At 32.4% G+C, this 26679-nt stretch overlaps 1 protein-coding gene across 3 annotated transcripts in view; it reads left to right on the forward strand.

Annotated features, from left to right (window-relative positions):
• Positions 1-22065, forward strand: part of LOC129005976 (calbindin-32) — a 105071-nt gene extending 83006 nt beyond the window's left edge. For 2 of the 3 annotated variants that reach the window (XM_054435055.1, XM_054435053.1), the window contains 6 exons: positions 2166-2221; positions 3449-3494; positions 3996-4007; positions 16417-16473; positions 19488-19559; positions 19643-22065. In XM_054435055.1, coding sequence (XP_054291030.1) covers positions 2166-2221; positions 3449-3494; positions 3996-4007; positions 16417-16473; positions 19488-19559; positions 19643-19792 — 393 coding nt within the window. In that variant the 3' untranslated portion in view covers positions 19793-22065. The remainder of the gene's footprint in view (positions 1-2165; positions 2222-3448; positions 3495-3995; positions 4008-16416; positions 16474-19487; positions 19560-19642) is intronic. The other variant, XM_054435056.1, reaches the window with a different exon arrangement.
• The last annotated feature ends 4614 nt before the right edge of the window (positions 22066-26679 follow it).

Raw genomic sequence — 26679 nt, forward strand, 5'->3', positions numbered from 1 at the left:
CTTCGTAACCAATAACCGTACAAAAACACTTTAATATACTATACAATTTGATTATTTAAACTTTTTTAAATGGTTTGGAGAGGAATTAGATATGTTTGTGTTTTGAGGGTCAAAAATGAGAAAATTAAATTTTTACCCCATAAAACCGAATATTTACCCCATAAAACCCCCCTGAACACCCTTTTTATGGTCCAATCATGCTGGTTTGCCGACTCATTCAAGATCGTCCCATCTAACACCTTCAAACCAAATTTAATCAAAATCGGACCAAAATGACTCAAGTTATCGCGTTCATGGACACGTTTAAATAAGTCGCGCCCCCTCCCCCCCTTTATTTCGTTAAAACGGGGGAAGCACACAGGGGACTTTTAGGGTGTGATTTTACATACCATAACAGACATCTGTGCAAAAAATTAGCTTTATATCTCGCATTTCCGGGTAAAAACCTATATTGACTGGGCTATTTTGGGTGTAAGTATAAAATGCCTATTGCAGTATACTTTTACTGAGTTCAAACTAGCTGTTGTTATGATTGCAAACAAATTAATAGTGCTGCACCCTTTTGGTAAACCTTTTAAATTTTAATGCTATTGTTTTTTTTTTTAGAATAAACTTGTCTAGTTGAACCAGCTGACAACATTCATTCTTTAATTCCTTTTAAATATACTCATAAGAATAATTATAAGATTAACATGGGAAACTATAGAGCCGCTGGGGCGGAGCCCGAAAGGATTTTTCAATATGGCTATATGTCAATCGGGAATGTGGGCTATCATCATGCCAAATTTCAGATTAATCTGACCATGCGTCAGATCAGGTTAATGCGTGATTGTACTTAAAAAAAAACACACACACACTTTCACATTTATAATTTTACTAGCAATATACGGGTACTCACCCGTCCTTCTTACGGGGTTGGCATAAAATTCTTATTGCAGTTATACTCAAGCTTTGCGTTTGTAATCGGAGAGGACAAAATAACAGTTTGATAACATTTGCTTTTTTAAATTTATGGTATACTATAATATTACACATCTACCATAGCCATAATATTTTACCACTTCACCTAAACAATAGAGAAAAATAAATTATCAAAGATTCACAAAATATCACAAATTTTTCATGAAATTGAAAACATAAACATAACTGTAAACAATCCTACTTTGACAGTTCTCATTGCGTATCACAGTTTTTTGGTGTTGCTTGGTACAAATTAGCTGTTTTCATAAATGCAAAAAAATAATAGTGCTGCACCCTGTTGTATCTTATAACTTTTTTATGCTATTGCATATCATAGAACCAACTTTTTTTAGTTGAAACAGCTGACTAAATTCTTTAATTCCCTTAAAATATAAATACTCATAAGGGTTTTTTTTTTACTTTATTTAATTTACAATCTGTTCAAGTTGAACAATAAGCAAATGATATAAATAGTAATACAAAAATAACTTGAAGAACATGAGCTAGTGATTGACCACCGTCAACACTAACAAACAAAGAGGGTTAACATGGGAAACTCTAGATCCACTGGGTCAGAGTCCGAAAGGGTTTTTGAGATAAGAATATGTCTATGTTAATCGGGAATCTGAGCTATCATCATACAAATTTTCAACCAAATCTGACCAGTAGGCCTAGTTGATATAACACACAAACATTCACATTTATAATATTAGTATGATATAATTAAATCAAAACTAAATTTTATTTGAATATTTCCAACGGATTTCCAGTTGAGATATCTTTGGTTAAAATAGCAATAGTAGTGTATTTCCATAAGATTAGAAAAAATATACAAACCAGGCTGTGAAATGTAACCCAAGATTTACACAAAACATCAAATACTTTCTTGTGACCTGAGTTTTCACAGCTTTAAGTGTTTTTATTTAAAGTTTGTATACTTATTGTGTAACTAGTTAGTTTCAATATTGGCACGTTCAATTATTTATTTAAAGTTTACAGATTCTTTTTCAGGCTAACCTAAAATACAGCATGCACAATATCGAACAGCACTTGTTATAAACAATCACTATTTATTAGGAGTTAGTTATTGTATTTATCACCTTTAGCGAAAGCTTTTTGAACATGTTATGCAGATGAAAAAGTGCAACGCTATACATAACTTTGTACCATTTTGGAGATTTAAGCTCATTATGCGTATGTTGCAGCTTCAAGTATTTGATGCCAACAAAGATGGACGACTTCAACTTTCAGAAATGGCTAAGTAAGTAAACATTGTATTTGAAAAAGAACACAAAACACAGACATCCATTCAATTATCTTAAGGAGTCTATTTCAGAATTTCCTAAACCTGAGAGTTAAAAAAGAAAACAGTTATAGATATTCTTTATTAATTGATAAAAATGAGCAAGTTTTAAAATAGTTTAGTTATATAGTCTTCAGTTATTCTTATTATTAATTATTGTCATTCTTTGAAATATTTACTGTTCACTGATTACATGTGAACTAGTTATTTGTGTAACTAGTGGTGAAAGTGGCACTTTGCTGCACACGAGAGCAATGTTTACGCACGAGCCGCAGGCGAGTGCGGAATGATCTCGAGTGCAGCAAAGGCCTTTTTCACTCGTGTTACACATTATATTTTTCCTACAGTCACTATAAAACATAAATAATTAGTCTTTCAAACACTATACAACACGTTTTTAGGTTCAGCTAGCAACACAATTACACAAATGGTGCCCTGGAGAAAGTAGTACCCGTGGTCCGTATTACTCCGCTATTTTTCCTCGGCAAGAAATGTGCTCCGTCTTTTGAGAATATAGTTCCGTATGTTTTTGTAATTTGAAGTGGTTTCCGCGCCTAAAAAAATTGCTTTAAAGGTATTTTCTTGTTTATTAAGACCGTAGGAATGTTTTAAAAACGTTTAAAAGAAAAGTCCAGAAAGTTCAGAAATACCAAAACTATAAACACGAAATGACAGGTTAAATCGTAGTTATAATAGTCAATCAGCTGTTCATAGTATTATTATCTTTAAGTGTTGCCAACCTATTTCCAAGCGTACACGGATTACGTGCATAATAAAACCACGCTGTTTTGTGTTGTTTGGTTGGAATCCTGATGTGCGGCAAAGTATAAACCGTGCGGCAAAGTATAAATATGCAGCAATTAGCAGCTTTCTGTACTATAAACAGTACAGGGAAGCCAACTTTGTCGGGTGACTGTAGGAAAATATTATTTGTTAGTTACTAGCCTATATTAAATATTAATCAATTCCATACAGTACTTACAACTATTAATTTTAAAATATTTCAGCTATGTGTTACCATTCAAAATAGATAATAAGTAAAATAATATATTGTTTACGATTTTGAAACCTTAAGCAAACTGTCTCGAGTATACGTTACGAAAACCACAACTCGATGTTTATTTATTGTTATCGCTCTGCTTTAGACTTTTAACAGTAATATGTGTTAAAGTTGTTATTGTGTAGGCTGCTACCTGTGAAGGAAAACTTCCTATGTCGGCAAGTGTTTAAGGTATGTTCTAGACTACAATACTGCACTGTTTGTTTTTTTTTTTGTGTACTTGAACAAAATAAAACCTTCCCTGTCCAGCTGTCTTAGTAATAAATGCTTTCCAAGCATTATTTTTCATCGAACAGTAAAAAAAAAACATTGTAAAATATAGTTTTTATTTCTGTGGTTTTATTTCAAATCAGTTTTCCACAACCAGGTACCGAAACCTTCTTCATACATTTTGAAAACATCATTTATCGAGTTTTGCAGTTATTAAACAGCTGGCTTATAAACAAACGCCTTTCCCTATATGAAAAATCTTTGGTTTAAACTATGAAAATAGTATATTAACTGTCAACCATAATTAATTATCATGTAATGCTTTATTAAATAATCATTGTATTAACACATTACCACAGCAGTTAGGCTTTCAATACACACACACTTCGTTGTTTATTGTTTAAAGCAAATGAAACTGTTTTCCCCGTGACCATTGTTTGCTTGTTTGTTCTTGTCTGTCAGGACGGGATGGAAGTAAGTACACGAGTTGGAGTGTTCAAGTTTATGAGATGCCGAGTTGCTGTATATATCAGCCCTAAGTCCACCATCAATTCTCACATTTTTTTTTCAAAAGGAAACAGTGGTAACCATTTGTTTCACGAAGGAAGTTTTACAAAAGCTAGTCAAATGTTTTGTCACATCAAATTATTGGCATTTTTAAAACCAACCATTGACATGTTTTGTATAATATATGATACAAAACAAGTCGTTATTATTAAATGGAACTACGTTGATTTTTGCTATTGGGGTATTTACTAAATTCATTTTATTGTTTGCATAAATTAATTTATGAAGTATTGTTCGAGTTATGGAAATATAAAATTCAATGGAGTAATAAAAATTGTAGTTTTTGACTATCCTATTTTAACGTCTTTGATATCATGAAAGTAGTTTATTTTCATGGAATTTTATTGTTTTAAAATTCTTTTTAACAAGCATAGGTTTGTCACGATTAAGAATATGTAAGAAAAAACGCGGGAACTGTCAGTATTGCAGAGAGAAATTAGGATCAAAGTAAAAACGATAAAAGTAATATTACTATTAAGATGAAATTTCGGAAAATATTTAATATTTTTACTGTTTATTGTGTAGAAAGAATAAAAAAGATTATACGTTATAATTAAGGCCCCTTAGACATTACATTTTATTAAATTAGTTGTGTAAATTAGAAAAATGTATTTTCAGTATATATAGCGGTACATGTGTGAGTAGGTGAATGTGTTCACTAAAGAATTTAAATATCTCAATATATATTAGCGTTAAAACACAGTTATATTTTGAACTCAAGGCAGGGATATCTGCGTAGGATCATGGGAATTGAAGTGGACTTTGCCAAATTAGGCTTGGCTGAAATGCATGGCTCTTAATGCGCAAAACTTGTGCGTAATGTAACAGTTTTGAAGAAAACGACATAAACTTGATAAATTCAAATATAAATAAAACGTTATAACATTCATACCTCCTTCCTTTACCTAACCTAATTTGCCCTCCCTATGATACATCGTCACTGTACAAATATGTAGCAAATTTACGTTTAACAAAACCTATTGTCATGTTACTATCACTTTAAGAGTAATAGTTTTTCCTAAGAAGAATGTTGTAGCAGTTAGTTCTCTTACTTTTCCAAATATTTTATTTTTTACTACACATCACCTCTAGGTACAAAAATATATTAATTAAACAATATACACGTTACAACGTTTTTCGTTTGGTTAAATTTCCAATACATTAAAACCTATTGAAATTGTTTACTATTTATATTCTATGACTGCATTGGTCGCTTTATACAATGTGTAAATTAAGTATTGAATCAAATCTGTATTTTTTAAACCAAAATATATAGAAATATTCTGTTTGTAGCACTGATTCTTAACAAAGGTTCCGCAATTTTTTACAAAACAAAATTGTTTAACCACTCAACTGGGTAGGGGGTGACTTTTTTTCCAAATAGCAACCTCTATTGAGTGACCCTCATTTTGAAGGGCTTTGTTCAAACTACCTCGGGTTTGCGTCATTTTATTTCTTTTGACAAACCCTTCAAAAAGATGAGTCACTCAATAGGGGTTATTATTAAACTAGGTGTGCAATGCAATTGTTTGCTTGCAATATTGAGCTGAGCTAGATTAATCCAATACTTTTCTACAGTCAATGCTACATCTGTTTCTCGCAAATGAAATATAATATATTTCATTTACTTCACTTTACTTTACTTTACTTCATTACTTTCATATTATATTATACTTGCAGTATCCAAAGTCAATTATAAGTTTGGTTATCGTAAATGAATTGTATACTTGCAGGAACCAAAGTTTATGTTTCATTTGGTTCTCATAAATTAAATGTCTACTTGCAGTATTCAATTTCAATGATATACAGTATTTGGTTCGCATAAATAGAATGCCTATTTGCAGGATCTGAAGTCAATGGTATGGTACGTCTGGTTCACTTAAATGGAATGTCTATTTACAGGTTCAAAAGTCCATGGTACGCCTGGTACACTTAAATGGAATGTCTATTTAAAGGTTCTAAAGATAATGGTACGTCTGGTTCACATAAACGAATTGTTTATGCAGTATCCAAAATCATGGCACATTTGATTAAAGTAAATTGAACTGTTCATTTGCAGTGTCCAAACTCAATGGTACATTTGGTAAAAGTAAATAAATTGTTTACTTGCAGTATCCAAATTAAATGGTACATTTGGTAAAAGTAATTAAATTGTTTACTTGCAGTATCCAAACTCAATGGTTTATTTGGTTCTCGTAAATTGCCGTAATTGTCCACCTGCAGCATCCTATTATAAGTCAATGGTTCATTTGATTTATATAAATGGAGTGCATATTTTCAGTATCCAAACTTAATAGTATCTTTGGTTCACATTAATAGAAATCATATTTGCAGTAGGTAAGTCTGCAAATATGATTTTCATTGCACCCCTTTGAATAGGTATTCAAAGTCTGCATTAATTATTTAGTCTAGTTCACGTGTCTAAATGGAAAGTCTACTAGCAGTACCCAAACTCAATGGTAGGCCTATATTTGATTCACATAAATGGAATGGCTATTTGGAGTATTTAAAGTCAATGATGCAGCAGTCTAATTCGGGTGACCCTAATTATTGGTTACTCATTTTGTAGTAAATTATGCTCCATGCTATTAATCGGATTGTTCTTTCCTTTTTCTCTGTACGGTATTTGTAATGTGCTATTTTAGATGATTCGTTGACTAACATATGATACGATTCTTGTTTACCTTTTGTTGTTTGTAATCTTGCAAATAATGGCATGGTAACCAATTAACCCATAAGGCCCATGTTAAATCTCTACATTTTAAATTCACGTAGGGAAAAGCCCTGTGGTCCGATTTGTACAATTTCAGATTTATACCTTCCCATGGTTAGTTAATATGACTGTGCTAAATTTCGTGCATATCACTTCAGCCGTTTAGGAGGAGTATTTGTAAAACAAAAGCAGGAGTGTAGTTTAAGAGCTTCGCTCAAAAATAAATCAACCGCACCCCTTACCATGTTAAAGGGGTTAAAAATTATTGTTGATGTAAAAAATTGCCAACCTATGTTAACAATCAGTTCCACAAACAGAATATATCTATCTACAGATTTGTTTCCATATGTTTGTGAATTGGTGCTTTTTCACATACATTAAATAAAATTTTGGAATACCGGTACCTGCCATTTTGGCTGGGAAACGGAAGCCTGGCGAGCTCTGGCCTTAATCCGGGGTCGAACCCTTTTACGCTTCATTAGGCTTCAGTTCGCACACCAACTAGCTTTCCCCCCAAGAATACCTCTCTCCCCAAAAAGTACCTAACCCGTGGGTAAGAGAAGAGGATGACTTTGGTGCCCCGGTTGGGGGAGGGGTGCAAAGGGCAATGGCTTTGAGGAGGAAACACTTCCGTTACTGAGAGGGCAACTGATGGGATAGTGACCTTCCTAGAATTGAATTCTTATCGTTGAGATATTAAGTTAAACAAAATGTATTGCAGCCAATTCTTTGAATCACTAGAGTAATAGCATAAAGACGATTCAGGAAATGAGCTAGCTATTTCCGTCTTGAATCAAACTTAAGCATGAGTAATATATGGACGGCTCAGGAAATTGCCAAATAGTTTCTAATACATAGTTGTTTCTAACCTTTATATTTTCTACTCCCTTAGTGCACTGTTTTATTTTACAATAAAAACCAAAAACTTAGCTGTGTTTTTTTGGGAATTTTATTATCACTTCATTATTATTGTATATTTGTTATTGTGAATATTGTTTTATATAATTTATCATCTATTTAGTCAATCAAATTCATAAGAACAATAAATAGTTTTATATACCTTGTTGAGTTCACAATAAAAGTATCTTTAATAATTAAAGTATTTAAATAATGATGATTAAATTTAAAACAATAACGCAGGCCTAGTAACTAGTGTTGCATATACAACATTCGGTTGTGAATTTTCTTGTGCTTTGCCTTGAAACAAAAATTAGTTATATATGAGCGGTCTCTGGAAGATCACGCGGGTTTGGATGAATAGTGCCTATTGATTTGTTTCTATTGTTTCCGTACAGATTGATCAGTTTGTTAAGCGAATTTTCTATTCAAAGGTATAGGCTATTAGCTATTACTGGAGATCTCGTTGTAAGACTCCCAGGACCGATTTACTTTTTCGTTTTGAAGGGTCATAACAGCCAAAAACACCACCCGTCCACATTTTTAGATATATGTCCGTCAGCACGATAACTCAAGCAAATATAATCTGATGTTGATGAAATGTGGTATAAACGTGTAAACTTTCGTTAAATAATAAAATAGGCATTTCCCATTTTTGACCCTAAAACATACAGTTTTTCTATTTCTTTCTAAACCATTTTGTAGGGCTTATAAAAAAAATCATTTAGTACCACAAAGCGTTGGTTGTACGCCTAACGGGGGGATAAAATTCAATAAAAATGGTAAAGTAAATATTACTCTTTGTTATTTTTTTTTTTTTTTATCAACTGTTGTAGTTTGCTTGTTCATTGACGGATACTAATCGGGGAAATTTGTTTATTTCATACCAAGCTATCGACATTTTAACCAGCAAACACACCTCTTTACTATCACTTTAGCAGCAAACTTAGGTAATCATTAAATCACTATCATTAGACAGTTTTAAGGGAATATTTTTGTGTAAATCTTGCTAGGTAAGCGAAAATTAGCTTAGTCTGCAGGTTTACTGCGGCGGTAGTACGTTATTTTATTATAAGATTGAATTTGTCTGTTGAAATGACATATTATGGAAGTACGTTGTTCATACAATTAAAATTTTTATAGTATTACATTCTTATCATTCGTTAGGTAGTGTTAATTTCCCCATTATGTGTAATTTTAATATTTAATTCCCTTATTAAATGTGTCCTACACTTAATTTGTCCACACATATTTGTAATTTGTAAATAAACCTAATGTTGACAAATATTCTTTTCAAGCCAGCACAACACCAACTCCCAAATATAAGAGCCCCCATAATTATTTTAAGAACCCCTGAACATCTTAGTAATAATCCTACAGTATATTAATTACTAGCATAGCAGAGTACCCGTCCTTCTTACGGGGCTGGCGTAAGTATGAAATGCTTATTGCAGTTATACTCGTAAATAATATACTACAGTATTTCGTAAATTCGGTAAATTCCGAATAGGTAGGCCTAAATATAATAACAGTTAAAGCAAAGTTGGAGAGGTTAAATTATAATTTATTTTTTACATTTTAAATTGACATGTTTGCCTTAATATTACGGTTTAAACTTCCGCGAGGGCCACGTACATTTCCTAATCATGTACTTTTCACTGCTTACGCTTCTTCGAAACTGACCAAAGTATACATTTCATTATCTAAATCATCGTATAACATCATAGTAGCCACTAGTTATCTCTCCCGTGAACTTATTTTACGCACCGACCATGTGTATTGTACGCAGTCTAGGAAACCACTCACGGCAGCTGCATTTTGGGACCTGGACAAAAGCCCTGCGGCACATCTATTACGCGTCTAGGAAACCACAGCCTTACGACTACGATCAGAAGGTGCAGTGTTTCCCATTTCGTTCGATGTTTGGATTTAACTTAACCTAAAAAAAATGTTTGAAGGACTAACTATTTATATGATTTGTAGGGAAAATATAATGTGTAACACGAGTGCAAACTACCTCTGCCGCACTCGATAAACTTTCAACACTCGCCCACGGAACACGCGTAAACATTTCTCTCGTGTGCAACAATGCGCCACTTCGCCCACTAGTTACACAAATAGGAATAATAATAAGCCTATAAAATGATCTATCATCATGCGAAATTTCAAACCCAATTCGAGTCATTTCTTGATTGAGTCCTAAACAAATAACGAACACACACACTTACAGCTTTATAATATCAGTACGGTATACAGGGTGATTGATATAAGTGTGCCAGCCGTTTTATTCGAAACGGCCTTGACATGGTAAGTGCCTTGGATTTTTTATTTAAAAAATTATAGTAAAGTCCAAAAAATTATTTTAGCCGCCATTTTTCCAATATGGCCGCCAACTTTGATTTCTCTAATGGAACACCCTGTATTTTATGATGTATTCTGGTAGAAAAAGTAATTTCAAGACGATTTTATTCTTGTGATTTTTTTCATAAACCTAACCGTTTCAAAGATAATAATGGTTTAAGTTGTGAAATTTTGAATGGTTTTCAAACAAAACAGCTGGCATGCTTGCTTAGGCCTTTATCGAAACTCTTTCTCATGCAGAAATTTCAAAACTTTAACCATTATTATCTTTGAAACGGTTAGGTTTATGAAAAAAAATTACAAGAAAAAAATCGTCTTAAAATTACTTTTTCTACCAGAATACATCATAAAATACAGGGTGTTCCGTAAGAAAAATCAAAGTTGGCGGCCATATTGGAAAAATGGCGGCTAAAATAATTTTTTTGACTTTGACAACAATTTTTTAAATAAAAAATCCAAGGCACTTACCATTTAACTTTTTTTGATATCTCTTATAGTTTTCGAATAAAACGGCTGGCACACTTATATCAATCACCCTGTATAATGATGTTTCGATTGCCAATCTACTAATGCTGCCCAGGTTCTTTAATAAAGTCCTATAACAAGTACAGTTGGATTTTTTTAGCTAGAAGCAGTTAAGGTGTGGTGGAATATCTTTGAAGATGAACCTATTTGGCAGTAGTGTGATCATGTGTTCAGACCTGTCAAATTTTGAGGTTAAATAAAAACAAACGAACTGACACAATAATTCTTGGAATTGACAATAGTTAAATATACTTTAAACTTACTCTAGCCTACTTTTATATAACTACTTGGCAATATACAGTATAGAATATTAAGGCCTACTGTGAAATAGAGACGTGATTCCTAATTCCAAATCAGCTAATGAATAAGTTGATACTTAATTATTTCCGCCAAATGATAGGTGATGGTTGCTTTGATAATAGTTAATTATATGAGTTAGTATTAAAATATTGAATCTTCTTGCATAAGTTTATTAATTTCGATCATTATATTAATAAAATAATATGGTTGCTGTGACTGGGATACACATAAAATAACCGTTGGGACATACAGTAATTATAATTTACGTCTAGTTTTGCAATATATCTTAACATCTAAACATAGACTCGCCTTTTGGGTTTCATGCTAGAGATCAGAATTAAATACTCTAGAGATGACGAGATGAACCTTTATAGACTCACGTTTTGACCCATTTAAATTACTGTATAATTAACAGCTAATTGTATTGCTGATAATTCATTAATGCAATCACTAATCAAATAAGTTCACCTCATACAAACAGGATAACATTATACAATAGGCCAAGGAAGCAAGCATAAATTAAACAATGAAATATACTAAATCATTTCATTTGATCTTAAATGGCAATTCTTTCGTAAGTAATACAAAACGGCCTCTAAATGCTTAATTATTAATTGCCAAAATGCCAGTTTGTTTGTTTTGATTTAACTTCAAAATTTGACACATATAAACACATTATCGTACTACAGCTAAATAGGTTCATCTTCAAAGATATTCCACCACACCTTAACTGCTTCTAGCTAAAAAATCCAACTGTAGGTAAGAATATTTTTGTATATATATACGCTTCATAGGCTACACATATATTTTTAAAATTATATAACAAAAAAAGATCTATAATTTTAGCATTAGTATTAACTTTCAAACGCCAATCAATAGATACTTTCTTGGAAGCTCTGTTTTCTGTTTAGAAACTACTTTGCATCTACTTGTAGTGCATACAACACACGGCCACGCTCTCGTGTTGTTCTCCTCTCGCCACAGCTCACATTCACCCTCTCTCTCCTTCTTCCACCCCTCTTTACTCGACCACCCCTTTCTCCCAGCGAAATACCCGGTATAGTACTGTTGGGGAGAATAGGCTTATGTCAGGTAGTCTTCTCCACTCGCCTCGACACTCTAATGACCCCTTAATTTACGAGTTCGATAAGCCGGGTCGCCAGCGCTCCTACACTCATTTTGGCTAGGGACCCACCTCGGGTTTGCGTCATTGTGTTTCTTTTGACAAATCCTTCAACATGAGGTGTCACTCAATACGGATTGCTATTTGAAAAAAAATAAGTCACCCCTACACTCTGTTAGGGGGGTTAAAATATTTTTGATGTAAAGAATTACGGAACGTTTGTTAACAATCAACGCCACAAAAAGAATATTTCTATCTATTTCGGTTTAAAAATTACGAATTTGTTTCAAGACTTAATTTACACACTGTATATATGAGTAAGTAAGATTTACACCCAATTCTTTTGTTAACTGTCTCAATCAACTTCTAAAAGTCATAGAATAAAATTAGTCTTTAAAGTTCTGACGGTTTTATTATAATGATATTAGTTGAGTTATAAATTATCGTTGTATGTAATAGGTACTGTTTAACTCTATTGTCATTATGTTGATATATATGTAGTGGCCAAGTTTAACGATTTAGGTAAATATAAATTCTATTAATTTACATCTTGATTTTTTTTAGATTTGTCTGTGGCTTTACACAAAACCCACGTATATACTACACACACTATCCAACTGTAAATATGTAGTTTAACGCACCAACTAGTAAAATACTTGGATCTAAAGTATGATTGTCATTCAAACATGAAAATATCACAAAACACTATATACCCCATACTGTATATAGTGTTTTGTGATATTTTCATGTTTTAATGACAATCATTCACTTACTGATTTAGTTTATCTTTACTAGTACTTGACTTCCTTCAATTTTCTTGTTTCCTCTTCTCTTCAAAACTGTCTTGTAGATTAGGCAATTTATGTTCAGTCGTATTTGTAGTGTTATGGGTGCTTTGTAGTTTTTTAGAGAAAGTGTTGAGAAAATAATTGAGTGGTATGTTTTGAGTAACTTAATCTTTAATACCTGTGTTACATTTTTTTTTGTGCAACAACTTTTTGTAAATAGAAATTTATGTAAATAAAGTTTCATCTTTTATTCTTGGTTTAATATTACTTTCATATCAGTTTTATTATATAATTATTGATTGAAAATTGATTATTTATTTATACTACATATTTCTAGTAAATATTTTGTAGTTTTGTTTGTTTACTATTTGTTGTACAGTTCATAAACCCTGACCTCTCCAATAAATAATAAGTTTAAACAATTATTTAAATATTCATCAGATACATTTATGCATCAAGTCATCAAGACATTTCCATTTTGTGCATTATGGGCTTATTATCTACATCTGTACTTAGATTAAATAAATACTAGATAACATGTTGCTCGATATCGAGCAAAACTGAAACTTGTATAAAAAAAAACATAAACAGCAAGACATTAATCAAAGAGTCACTTTTTTCCCCCCCCTTTTCCTTTACACTGTGCCTACCTAAAAGTATACCAGTGTTCAATTTTCCTTGCCCTTAATCTTTGAGTGCTCTCTTATTCCTTGCCTTTTCTCTGTTTTTTTTCTCTCTCTTGATTTGTGGTCTTCCTGTCTCTGTCCCTACCTTATTCCAATTTGTGTGAGTCATTTTTGACCGTTTGATTTTTTTATTTTTTTTTCGCAATCTTCATAACAATGACATCAGATAACAATGAACAAAAACTTAACAATGATGAGTTCCATGAATTGTTTTGGTAACTTTAAGTTTGTACTCTTTGTTGCCAGTTGCCATAAATGAAAGGTTCGTTTACCTCATTTGTGCAATTCACCACAATAAACTTCGGGTTCTTATTGGAAACTCCCAATCTGAAGAGTCACTCTAAATGAATGTATATGACTGATTATAGAAATATAAAAATATTGTGACGTTAAAAAATATAAAAACAATCTACAATATTTAAATTTGGCCAGGTGGTGCTTTGGTATCAGCATTAAAAATTGCTGCGAAATCTACACAGGCAGCACCATTGTAGCGAGGGAAGACACTTCTGTCTCTTATTATGTACATAAGAATCTCACTTGACTCCTCGGAGCTCTCGTCCCTACATAAGGTCTGCCACAGTCTTCAGAGATTTGCAAATGGGTTGGCATTGTGACCCTATTTCTCGCATATTTTTTCATTGCATTTTTTTTATTGTGCTTAGTTCTCCTTTGGGTTCTAGTGACATTGTCGTACTTACTTATATATCTGTGCGTATTCAGGATCATCACCTTCTTGTGGAATTAGAGGACCCACTCGGTGGTAAAACGTGTCATGGATCTTAAATTGTAGATCCCCTGTGGAACTTTCTCATCTTAATGAGCTTTGGAGCTGACCATGATAAAGGCAGAACTGAATTGACGAACTTTATCCAAATAATTTCTGCATATAAGTCTCACAGTCCTATTTTCAGATTGGGAGTTTCCAATAAGAACCCGAAGTTTATTGTGGTGAATTGCACAAATGAGGTAAACGAACCTTTCATTTATGGCAACTGGCAACAAAGAGTACAAACTTAACTGTCTCGGCCAGTCTTTTCTTGCTTAAAAATATGTAAGCCACTACAATGTAAACATTTAACGTTCATTTGTCCGAGATTGGACTATCACAACGGTGGTACTACCACTATGTACCCATCAAATGTTCAATTGTGAGGTTGATGCAAGCGGTCATGTTCGCGTTCACTCCAGCAACTTACAGTTCTTCGTCGTGCTGTCGGCATTTGATTTTAAATTGAAATGAAATAAGAAAGTTAACCAAACAACAGAAAACACTATAAATAAATTGGAATTTTGATACACATTGTAAATTACATGATAATATGGTAATGTAACGGATAACTGCCCTGTGAATAATCACTTTTAAATATTCACTTCATCACATCGAACTGTAACTACATAATAATCAGTAAAATACGATGTAAGGTATATCAATTATAGACAAAAAGAATTAAATATTTATTCTTAAACACTTTGTTGTCTAGTATTGATAGAAAACTCTTCATTATGAACCAGAACCCAGACTTATTTAACAGATTAAAACAAAATATAAATTCCAGCTTCGCTCTGGAAGTTTTAAGTCCTGCAATCTATGGTTAACCTTAAAAACTACAGTATTTCAAACTACGTCCATATGTCATTTGTAAACAAAGGGAAATGTGTTTGATCAAATGTCAACAGATAGCGCCGCCTTCCAAACTTTTAGACCTTAAGTGTACTTAAGTGGCGCCCTTTCATAATATTCTGAGACGTATTTGCACATCTACGTGAATATGCCTTTAATTTGACACCTCAAACTTTAAAATCCATCAAGCCGTTATTGAGTTATGACAGTGAAAAGAAAACTGCTTGAGTATTAATATATAGATTCTTACAAATGTAGTATTAAATGTGGCGTAGTTTTTGTAGACTGAGGGTTTTAAGTTCTTGTATTTGTTCGAGTAGTCATTTTAGGTTGAATAGTCTGTCATTTCATTTTACAAGTACAGTAGGGCATAGATAATTTGTTACAGACATAGCTTTATAGAGATGGTTTTTACGTTACATGTATGGATCAAAATGAAAGGTACAGTATGTTCAATGAATTTCAATTTTACGTACTTTTATTCATCAACTTCTTTATAATAATCTTGCACGTGTTGTAAGTACGCACTAAGTAGAAACACTATATCTGCCATACAAAGCTTTAGTATTTACAATATATTAAGGTCACCTGAAACTCTTATAATTCAAAAAGTCAGACTTATACAATTTACATGTAAACTATAAGACATTATACAACGGCGGTATATGTAAAAAAATGTATTTTTAGGAGATTATTCATTTTTAAATCAATAAATTGTTCATGTGTAGGGCCTACCTTAGAGAATAAAATAAAAGAATATGCCTATGTGTATCACTCTAGCCCTTGTAAATAGGTCTAATGTGATATAAGCATGGGACTAAATTGTGATACAGAATAATATTCTGATTCGCTGCTAGGGGGGTAAGGAAATGTAGAAACGAAAGAATATGTAAGAAAGAGAAAAAACACACTATTCTAATGGCTATAAAAGAACAAATAACAGTTTTTTTTTTACTTTTTTAAAATAAATTATGTTTTAACAATAGTAATATAAAATGGTTTTAGCAAATGTTGCTAGGAACTACAGTAAACTAAAAAATTATGGTAATATATTTCACCAAGAAAATGCTTCAGTTAGCTTGAAGATGGCAACCTAGATTTCCGATATATAGTACCATAAATTATAACAGAGTATTATATTGTAAATATTTATGTGTTATATGACAGAATTTATATTTTCAGTGCGTACTTTTATTAATTTAAAAGGTCAAAATTGTTAAATATATAAGTAGTAGACTAATAAATATGAAACTAAATGTGTACGAAATAACAACTCTTTCTAAATTGCCATTGTTGCAGGGTGCCACGAAGTTAACTAAGGATGATATTGAGAGAGTCTTTTCCCTCTACGATAGGGTAAGTTAGTCAGATTTTATGTTGAATTTCAGACCGTAGTTAAGATTTTGTTCGCAGCCACATAATGTGACGTGCGAATAACTTTACATGTATTGCATTACAGCATTCACCGATAATATTACATTTTGAATAGGTTAAATGTTCACAGTTTACTGCTGTAGAACAAGTTTTTTTTTTTGTAAATATTTTTGGTGAGTACGTTACTTGTTATAGGGCTCTGTATTTAATTATTTAAACTTCAGTTGAACCATATCGTAAACATTTACTATAGTATCAATGGTTATTATTTGTGTATTATTTGCAAAGTGACACTTTGCTGCACATGAGAGAAATGTTTAAGCACGAACCACAGTCGAGTGTGGAACGTTTCTCGAGTGCAGCAAATGAATTTTGAACTCGCATTACACGTTATATTTCTCCTACAGTTTCAATGAAGCATATAAATAATTAATCTTTCAAACACCATACAACATGTTTTAGGTTAGGTTAATTCCAAGCATTGAACGAAATTGGAAACGCTGCACCAGCTGATCGTAGTCGTAGTATCACAACCACCTCCAATACATTATTACTCTTTATTTTATATATTACTCTTGCATATTTACTCTTTGAATTTTTGCTTTAAACTTACTCGTTTACGAGCTAGATGATGCAAAATGTATACAGGAAGTCATTTTTTCATAGGCTGTAACTCTTAAACGAGTGGGTTTATTGAAAAGATTTCAAGAATAAAAAAGTTTTGGAATTGCATGTTCTATCTAGAAACCTGTTAAAATATAGGGTGTTCTGTAGGAAATTTCAAAGTTGGCCACCATATTGGAAAACGGCGGCTGAATAGCAAAAAACTAAAATCATATTTTTAACTGTCACATCAAATAAAGGAATGTCCCCCATTTTAAGTTTTCTTTAATTCTTACCGTTTCCGATATCTTAATGGTGGTCTCCTTGAGTTGATCACCCTGTATATATGTATACAGGGTGTCCATAAAAAAACATTTGAGGACTTTTTTAAAATTTTTTATTATTTAGCTATTTTTTTACCTCAATTAGGAAATATAGATATAGATATAAACTATACAAACTAGATGTACTGTGTGAATTTGTTTGTTTCCTATCAACAGCTACCCCCTCCTTATACATTGCATGCGCCCCTGTTTTTCTTTTTGAATCTTACAAGTATTTATTCTCTCAACATATTTATGAATTATCTCCTACTTTTTAGTGCGTTTAAAAACGTGGTACTTTTAAAAAGTTTTTTATTTATAAATTATATACTACTTTTTAGTCTTCAATGTGTAAATATGTTACATCTAATTTAAATGGCCTGTTAATACATGAAAAAACCTTTTAATCTTTAATAAGATGTTTTATTTTGAACTAGCTGTTGTACACGTGCTTTGCAGCAGGAAGAGGGCACGATATAGAAACATTTTGATCTGTACATCTGGTATAAAATAGTTACACATCCGCCAACGCCAACGCTTTTAGAGATAACATTCAACCTTTATGGCCTTTATAGAAACTTGTGGCTTTTTAATCTGGTAAGAAGTGGAAACCTCCATTTTGGATTGGATTGATTTTAAATCTTGCGCAAGGCTGACATGTGAAAATCTAGCAAATTTTCAAATAACATTTTCACATACATGATTTACCCTCAACTCCCTTAGTTACATATATTTGTCTTTATTTTTTCAATCTTGAAGTTGCAAAACTATTAATTATTAAATTTAAATGATCAATTTCTTTAGTTCAATTTTCTTTACATTTAATCACAAATCCTTCCAACTTCACTCGCAATAAATCATTAGCAACACTAACATCAGCTGGTATTCGTAATTTAGAACCTCTCTTGAGCAGAACATGTACCTCTAAACCGCTGCTCTTTGAACAAACTGCCAAATTAACGTATTTACAGCTGACTTCAATTACACTATTTGTATATACTGTATTTGACTATTTACAAGCTTCCAAAAAGTAAAGATTGAAACTTTGGAAGCCCATGAGGCTTAGCCCAAGGGAAATATGAAAATAACATTATATAATATTGCATTGTCATCAATTTTTGACCTATGATTCAAGTTTCAAGTCTCTAAGCTCATCTAAAAATTGATTCATTGGTTAAAATTGATTCCAAAATTTGTACCTGACAAGAAAGCGAGCTAATAAAAACAATTAAAAATAAGGCAAAGTTATTCGGGGAAAAACTTACTTTAGTTATTTGTCGTCCGATCTTTTTGATCTTGTTATCGTTTGATAGGGAATAAGGAATGCTAAAGTGAGTATTCCTGACATTATTTCATATAATTAGCCGTTTTTGAGTTATTCAAGTTATACAAATTCAAACAACCGCTAATTTAAAATTTACAATGGAACCAACTAAATTATTTTTTCTATATTAGGTCTTTCATGTTAGTTAACATGCTTGCCAAATTTCATAATCATCTAATGAAAAACTCCACAAATAAAAATATTTTTGTATAAAAATCAAAATGGCAGATATCTGGGTAAATATGCATTTCACAGGTACTTTTTACTTCCTTTTAGTATGAGGATTCATTTCCCAAAGCCCTGAAAAGTTTTTGTGGACACCCTGTATATACCGGTATATATATTTTTACATACATAGGTTTTTTGCCTCTGGGGACATCAAAATGAAAAAGTTAATCGGGCCCGGACCTAGGTCTTACCATGCCACCTACGGTAATAGCTACTTCCCTATAGGGAATTTGCTAAAATGTGGTTTTGAACAACAGAATAATAAAAAAAAATACACATGACAGGATTTATAAAATATATTTATTTGTGTTATGAAAATTGTTTAAGATAATGATTACGATAACCGGATTATTTAACATTTGATCTGTGAAATCTGCGGTAACTGATGCGAAGATCCAACCCCAGCTTCCAACAATCTAGTTTATTCTTGTGTATTTGAATTTAATCATGTAATTTGATATTTTTCCCCTCAAATTTAATCTGATCTTTTTTCAACCAGAAACCATTTTTTTTTTCAGGACAACAACGGAACGATCGAGAATGAGGAGCTAAGAGGATTCTTAAAGGATCTCCTTGAACTTGTAAAGAAGGTAATTGTCTGAAAAAAGAATTAACTTGAAATATTGGAGGGATTTTTTTTATTGTTACTTCATATTTTGTAATTTTTTTACAGGACTACGACGCACAAGACCTCCACGAGTTCGAGGAAACGATTCTACAAGGAGTCGACTACAACCAGGACGGGAAAATAAACAAGAAAGAGCTCACAATGATATTGTTGGCACTGGCCAAACACAATCAAGAAGAAGAGACCAGCGCATAAGCTTATCCGTAAACGGATTTGTGAACATACAAGAGCGGTTCCGGTTCCGCCACGTGTCCAGCTTGAATGTCGTCATTGTTTCAAGGCCATCTGTCCCAGAACCGGATTTTTGCATACTCAAAGACTGGTGATCCCGGGCCTGTTCTCGCGTTTTTATTTCATATTATCGGTAGAGTAAAAGTAGTAAGCGGATGCCAAATATTGTGGGTAGTCCATTAGGGACAGGAAGTAAAACAGGAAGTAAACTATTCTTCAGAGACACCTTCAACAAGACATATTTCTGTGACCATCCAACTTAAGTGTTTATACTGGTACCTACTACCCCTCATATAAAAACAACAGCATTTTTCGTAAGGCTAGTTACATTGTTACTTCTGTATAGCCGAAATACCCCGTATAAAAGCATAATCTGATCATTTCTTTTCCATGTCAATATTCTCTGTAATTTAATTTTGATTTTTCACAAAAGAGAACAACTGTGTTAAAACGTGTTAAATATTCAAATATTTATTTTTAGAGAACATATCAATTTGAATATATCCAAACTACATTTATTTTTGTATAGGTCTATTTTTTTGTAATCAATAGTTCCAGCTGTGTTTTTTTTAACTTATTTGCTGTACTATTAACCTGAACGTAAACAAATAAACTGTTGGTTAACTAATTAGGATTAACAAAGGAAGGAGGTCGTTATGGATTCAGTCTCTCTGCTTGCCAAACCTGTACATCCAATGTCAACATAAAATATTGATAGTTATATATAGTACTGTAGAGTGGAAGTTATGCACGTATGTTCTTTACCTAATGCACTTTAAGGCTTATATTCACAAGCACATGTTTGCTCACATACTCTTCTGAAAAGGGATTAGACTAGTACTTCATTCATCAAACTTAAAACAATTTTAGAAAAGCCAATAAATATACAACATAACTTATTCACACTATTTTTTTACGATTTCACTTTCTCTAGTTTCATATTGTTTAAAACACTATTATTAGATGATGAATCCTTATCTAAAATAACTCGCAGTAGGCAGACTAACTAGCCTACAACAATAAAGTATGTATAAGAAATAAAAACAAAATAATATTTTTGTTAAGTATAAATGATTTTTATTAATGATATTTATAATACAGTAGGCCTATGTGATTTTCATATTTATGTTTCCAATAAAATTAAACTGCCTACAAGCCGCAATGAATACTACTTATTTATGATGCTTTGTACTGATTTTACAAAAGCATACTAATCCTAATCTTACATACGACTATTTCATCTTTAGTGCGTACCAGACTTAGGCATTTTAACTTTGTATAAGTATCTTAGCTTAGAAGTCTTGACAATTCTCCTGTAGGAATGTAGAAGGTTTGTGGCAAAAAAAATAAGCTGGAACACTTTAAAGCCTAATAGAAAAATCTAACATATGAGGGAATATTTGTTTTTTAAACGCACAATTTCTTACGATCGCTGGGTATTTTTTGCTAGCTGAGCAATATGATTACAAAATTCTTACCACGCGTGTTATACTCGTATTTAACATGATCACGGATTTTGTACTTCCACAAGAAACGTTTGTGACTGATATATGCCAGATAAATAAATTGTATGATGTTTTAAAATCCTTAATCTTATTGTATGGTTGCCAAAATCATTTTATAGTTTAGAAAGTTTAGATTGGGTTTTATTTTAAAAATTTATAAATAGACTTGTGTATATATTTAATATTTTATATTGATGTTATGAGTGTTATCGTTGTTTAGCATAGTTTATTTGGGAATGCTTATTTAAAGATAAATAGAGTGTAATTATAAGTTAATAATTTAAAGCTATATTTCTGATTTTTACGCATCTGGATGCTCTTTTGTCGTAACTGTGATAAGTGAAATTTTGACATGTTTCTTTAGTTCCTATAATTATAGTTTTACAAATACATAATTGACAAATCATATTCAGCCAGTTGAATAAAACGATTGTATAGGCCAAGTCCATGTTTCGAAACTGGCAGTTAAAAAACCATTTTTAGAATACACACCCTTAACAGGTATGCATTCTACTAAAACCAATATCCGAAACATAAAATACATAAATTACTTTTTAAATGTGTATAAATTGTTTTTATCTTAGCAACAGTTAAAATTGTTAGTTTTAACGAATATCTTAGAGTCTGTTTACAGTCCATTATATTAGTTTTGGGGTTAAAGATGATTAATTTTAGATATCTCTGTTAAGCTTTGGACTTTATGGATTTGTTTGAATAAAACGTAAAAAGATATATGGAAAATCTTCATTATCCTCCTACATCCAGAAATTGTAACTTTAAAATCAATACGAAATGTAATTTTGATACTCTAAGGGTTATTGATTATTGATCTTAAAGTATGGGATGTTATTTTTTCAATGCATAAAAATATATAGTATTGAAAATTGTATAGGCCTACTTATAATTCATTAATACTCTTTTAACGGACACAATTTTGTAAACACTCATTAATTAACCTGTAACAGCATGCACCAAGACTTTCTGTTACACGGGTCCCCGGTAGCTCAGGTGAGGGGCGGGGTTGACTGAGAGCAATCTTGCCGATGACACTATTAATTATTTGTATTTTGAAGGCGCCACCTTGTTGAGGGTGGTTCAGCAGGAGGGTAACAAGGAACCCCAAATCCTTCCCAGAAGTCAAGTTAAACGTAAGATGTTAATTGGCCGTGTCTTAACAAACCTTGAATTGTTCAAAAAATCGTCAAACTAAACCATTATGTTAAATTGAAATCTTTCTTTGTACTTCCCAAGTAATAATCTTATGCTACCTGTTTAAAGCCAAAGGTAAACAAAAGTACTCAAAACTGAATGCTGAGACACAAATTTATTATGTTATAAAAAATTCCAAACTCAATTGTCTCAGTGATAACAAAAGAATAGATTCTTAATCAGTTAATCGTGGCTCTCCGTTGATTTAGAATTAATATCAAAACAACAATCTAAATAAATTCAATAATCTCCTAGGATATTAAGGAGCAGATAGTTCTCAACTAAAATAGTTCCCAAGAATTTTTAGATAGGCAAAGATATTCTTATCGCTAAACAAACAAATTAAAGTATCAGAGAACACTTAATTACTTCACAATTCTTTAAATTATTTACATAATAGACATGTCCTGACGGTGGCCACCGGAACACCTAAACAAAACAAAGTAGACATAAATATCTTATAAGCTAGAAATAGTTACAACAAAGGATTCGTTGAACGAGAATCCAGATTATAAATCCATTGTGCTGTATCGATGACAGTCCCAGTTTCCATTGCCGAAAATAATCACGAGATATTGAAATCTGAAGTCACTCACCAAGTTATGGGGCCCCAATCACACAGTCACCTCGACAATACACATCCGGTCGCGATACCGTGCGGTTCAGTGTGACAGTGGCAGCCGCAAGTCGATCACGTGTGATACACGCAGGTCGCAGGTATATAGGCAGTGGTAGAGTCCAAGTGTGTCGCTCATCCGACAGAATTCACAGCCTCCAGTACCCAGGAGCGGCGAACAGCAGTAGGGAAGGCAGTAAAACCCAGTTGTAAAACCCTGTTACACAATTATATTATAGCCTAGTGCCATTCAAAATTGTTTCAATTAATCAGATAATTAAAATGGATTGTCCCTATTTTTGTACAATTTTGTAAATAATCCCTGGTAAAATGTCTAAATATTATGTAGGCCTACACTTAATCACATTAGATTCGTAAATCATTAATTTATTCTATTTCATGATTCAAATATAATTGATTTTTAATTCACACAGTACTACTTTTCTTTCATCTTAAATAATTGATTGTCTACAATAATTAAAGTACTTTTCAGCAATAAACTGGCATCTTAAAAGTAGCACACGGCTTCAAAATTAAGCTGATTTAAATACTGAATTGATTTGTCATAAACTCAGATAAATGCTGTACAACAATTATTTAAACATAGATTAAACGTTTGAGCATAGATAAAACATACTGGAGTTATGACTGAGTCGATTTTCGGGTAAATGATTTCTTTGTTGTCTTATTTTTTCTGTTGCATTCAATTGTTTTTCATTAAACACATATACATATGTTCTGTGTGAAGAATGTGTTTATGTTTGCGTCCAGATCAATTTTAAATTATGATAACAGAGATTTGCCAGCTTCTATTAATACAGCGTAAAGTCGGATAAGTTTATTCCTAATAACCTTCATACATTTATTTTCATTCTTAGTTGACCGTTGTTTGTAAGGTATCCTGTGCTTTTACTTTGATATAACATTTTCTAATATATTAGCAACCAAATATCGTAATTTATTTAATTGAATTTTAAATATGATATTGCAAATTCAATGGTAATTTGTTATTTAATTAGTATTTGTAATATAATGGCTAAAACATACGTTAGTCTATGGTAATATTACCTGGAGGGTAATACTTTGGGCAATTACCAAAACTATTAACTTAGTTTTTTTTTATCAAATGATACATTAGTCAAACTAACCAATCTTGGATACAACGTGTTCCGTTCCTGGTCAGAACTATTTTCAGGGATTATTTACGCCTGAGTGTTTGTAAGGGGCTTAGCTATTTTGTCTAAATATGAAATTACCGTTTAAACGATAGGCGTATTGTTTACTTCTGTGTGTACATACGTGTTTGTAAATACCTGACAAATATCACATAGTTGGATTTATCTTACTACAGTATTATAAAGCTGGGCTCAAATTGACCAAAAATAAAGCTACAGTTACGAGGATACTTATAGAACTGTCCCCGCTCCGATATTGACCTAGGGCTCTGTCCCGTGGGCATTCAAGTTCTGAGGTTAGAGTTTTTAAAGTAAATATTGATTGGTATCAATGATAACGAAGGACAAACCCACACAGTTTGAATGTAAACAAGCAGAACTGTCACAGGCAAATAATTATAATATACAAAAATAAAAAATTAATCCAGGTTTTATGAATTAATTAATTAATTAAGGTTCAGAGTGTTTTAATTAACCCTGTGTGATAATTTTTTTATATTCCCAAATTATAATGCTGCTATTACCACTGTACAATAAATATTGATTTTATTCTATATGTTAATGTCATTAGTATAGGATTCTTTAAGTTTGTTATGTTTTTAGTCTATACTGAGTCTGTTCTAATATTTGTGAAATGCTGTAATAGTATATTAAGTTTCTGGTTCTGGAAATAGGTTTTTACCGGACGAGTGTGGTCCAATAAACACATTTTAGCCGAGTTGCATACTATATTTTATGTCATACTACTCTAAGTAAACGTAACAATAAAAATCTGTACAAGTCCTGATATATTTCCACCGACTAAATGACTAACAATCACTACCCATATCTCCTAAAGAGAGGTTATGTTTTTGTTTATAATCACTTGTTCTTAAATATAATCAGCTGGTTGGTGTCTGGTAAAAACTCAATACAGTATAATAGTGTATAATGAAACCCCGTCCGATTAAGCTAGTGGAACAGCTATTTCCAGACTAGATCCTGCGTGATAAGTTTATTCATGGATATTATATTGATTAAAATTTTATAATCAATGTCGTATAAACCTAGGCTCTTATCCTGCGTTTTAAAAGAATTAATTTTTATGAAAATCAATTCAAACAAATGGAAATTCGCTGAGTCGGCAGGATTGCTGCGGCGGAGGTATTTATATATACTAGATAACACGTTGCTCGAAATCGAGCAAAACTGCTACTTGTAATAAGAGAATATAGAACCAATCATTAACAGCAAGAGCTCAATCAAAGAGTCACTCTTAAGTAATATCTATGACGGATTATAGAATTAGAAATATGTTGTAAAAGATTATATAAGTAATCTACAATATTGAAATATAGATCCGGTCTCATATTGCTATGGTTATCTCTTATGTACAGAAGCCAGTGCACTCTATGAGCAAGTAGATGACAACCACAACCACACACTGTAAAGTGAGCTTTTCAGACCTAATGTGGTAAGCTAAATACATCTCTTGACGCCAAACAGTACGACACACACGTTCTATAGCATTGTTAAATTATTTCTACGATATGTTCGGTTTGATGTGTGTTTAAATTAGGCGCCCCAACCAAAGTCTCCGGTTGGGAACGTGAGAGGGCAAATAAGTGGATCTAACGAAAAAAACTATGATTTATGGCCAGGTGGTGCTTTTTCAGCTTAAAAATAGCTGCGACATCTAACAGGTAGCATCATTGTACCGAGGGGAATCACTTCTTTTGTACATTATGTACACCTTTATTATGTACATAAGAATCTCACTTGACTCCTTGGAGGTCTCGTCCCTACAAATTGGGCAAATGGGTTGGCATCGTGACCCTGCTTCCCGCATATTTTTTAATTGAGTTTTTTGTTTTAATTAATTGTGTTGATGCTCTGTTAGGTTCCAGGGCGAACGTCGTATTTATACATCTGTAGGTATTCAGGATCATGACCCTCTTGAGGAATTAAAGGACCTACTCGGTGGCAAAACGCGTCATGGATCTTAAGATTGTCGATCCTCTCATCTTAATGAGCTTGAGAGCTGACCATGGCAAAGGCGGAATTGAATTGACGAATTGTACTGTATTCAAATAATTTAGGGATCTAAATCTTACATCCCTGTTTTTGGATTGGGAGTTTCCAAATAAGTTCCTGAAAGTGTGGTGAATTCCGCAAAAAACTAACATTTCATTTATGGCAACAATTTAACTGTCTCGGCCAGTCTTTTCATGCTAAAAATGTAAGCCACCACAATGTTAACTTTTAATGTTCATTTGTCCAAGGTTGGATGTATCACCACAGTGGTACTGCCCTCTGTACCCGTCAAATGTTCCGTTGGGAGGTCGATGCAAACGTTCACGTTCGCTC

This window comes from Macrosteles quadrilineatus, unplaced genomic scaffold, assembly GCF_028750875.1.
Source record: "Macrosteles quadrilineatus isolate MER2022 unplaced genomic scaffold, UCM_ALF_1.0 Scaffold_48__1_contigs__length_938360, whole genome shotgun sequence".
Taxonomy (NCBI): domain Eukaryota; kingdom Metazoa; phylum Arthropoda; class Insecta; order Hemiptera; family Cicadellidae; genus Macrosteles; species Macrosteles quadrilineatus.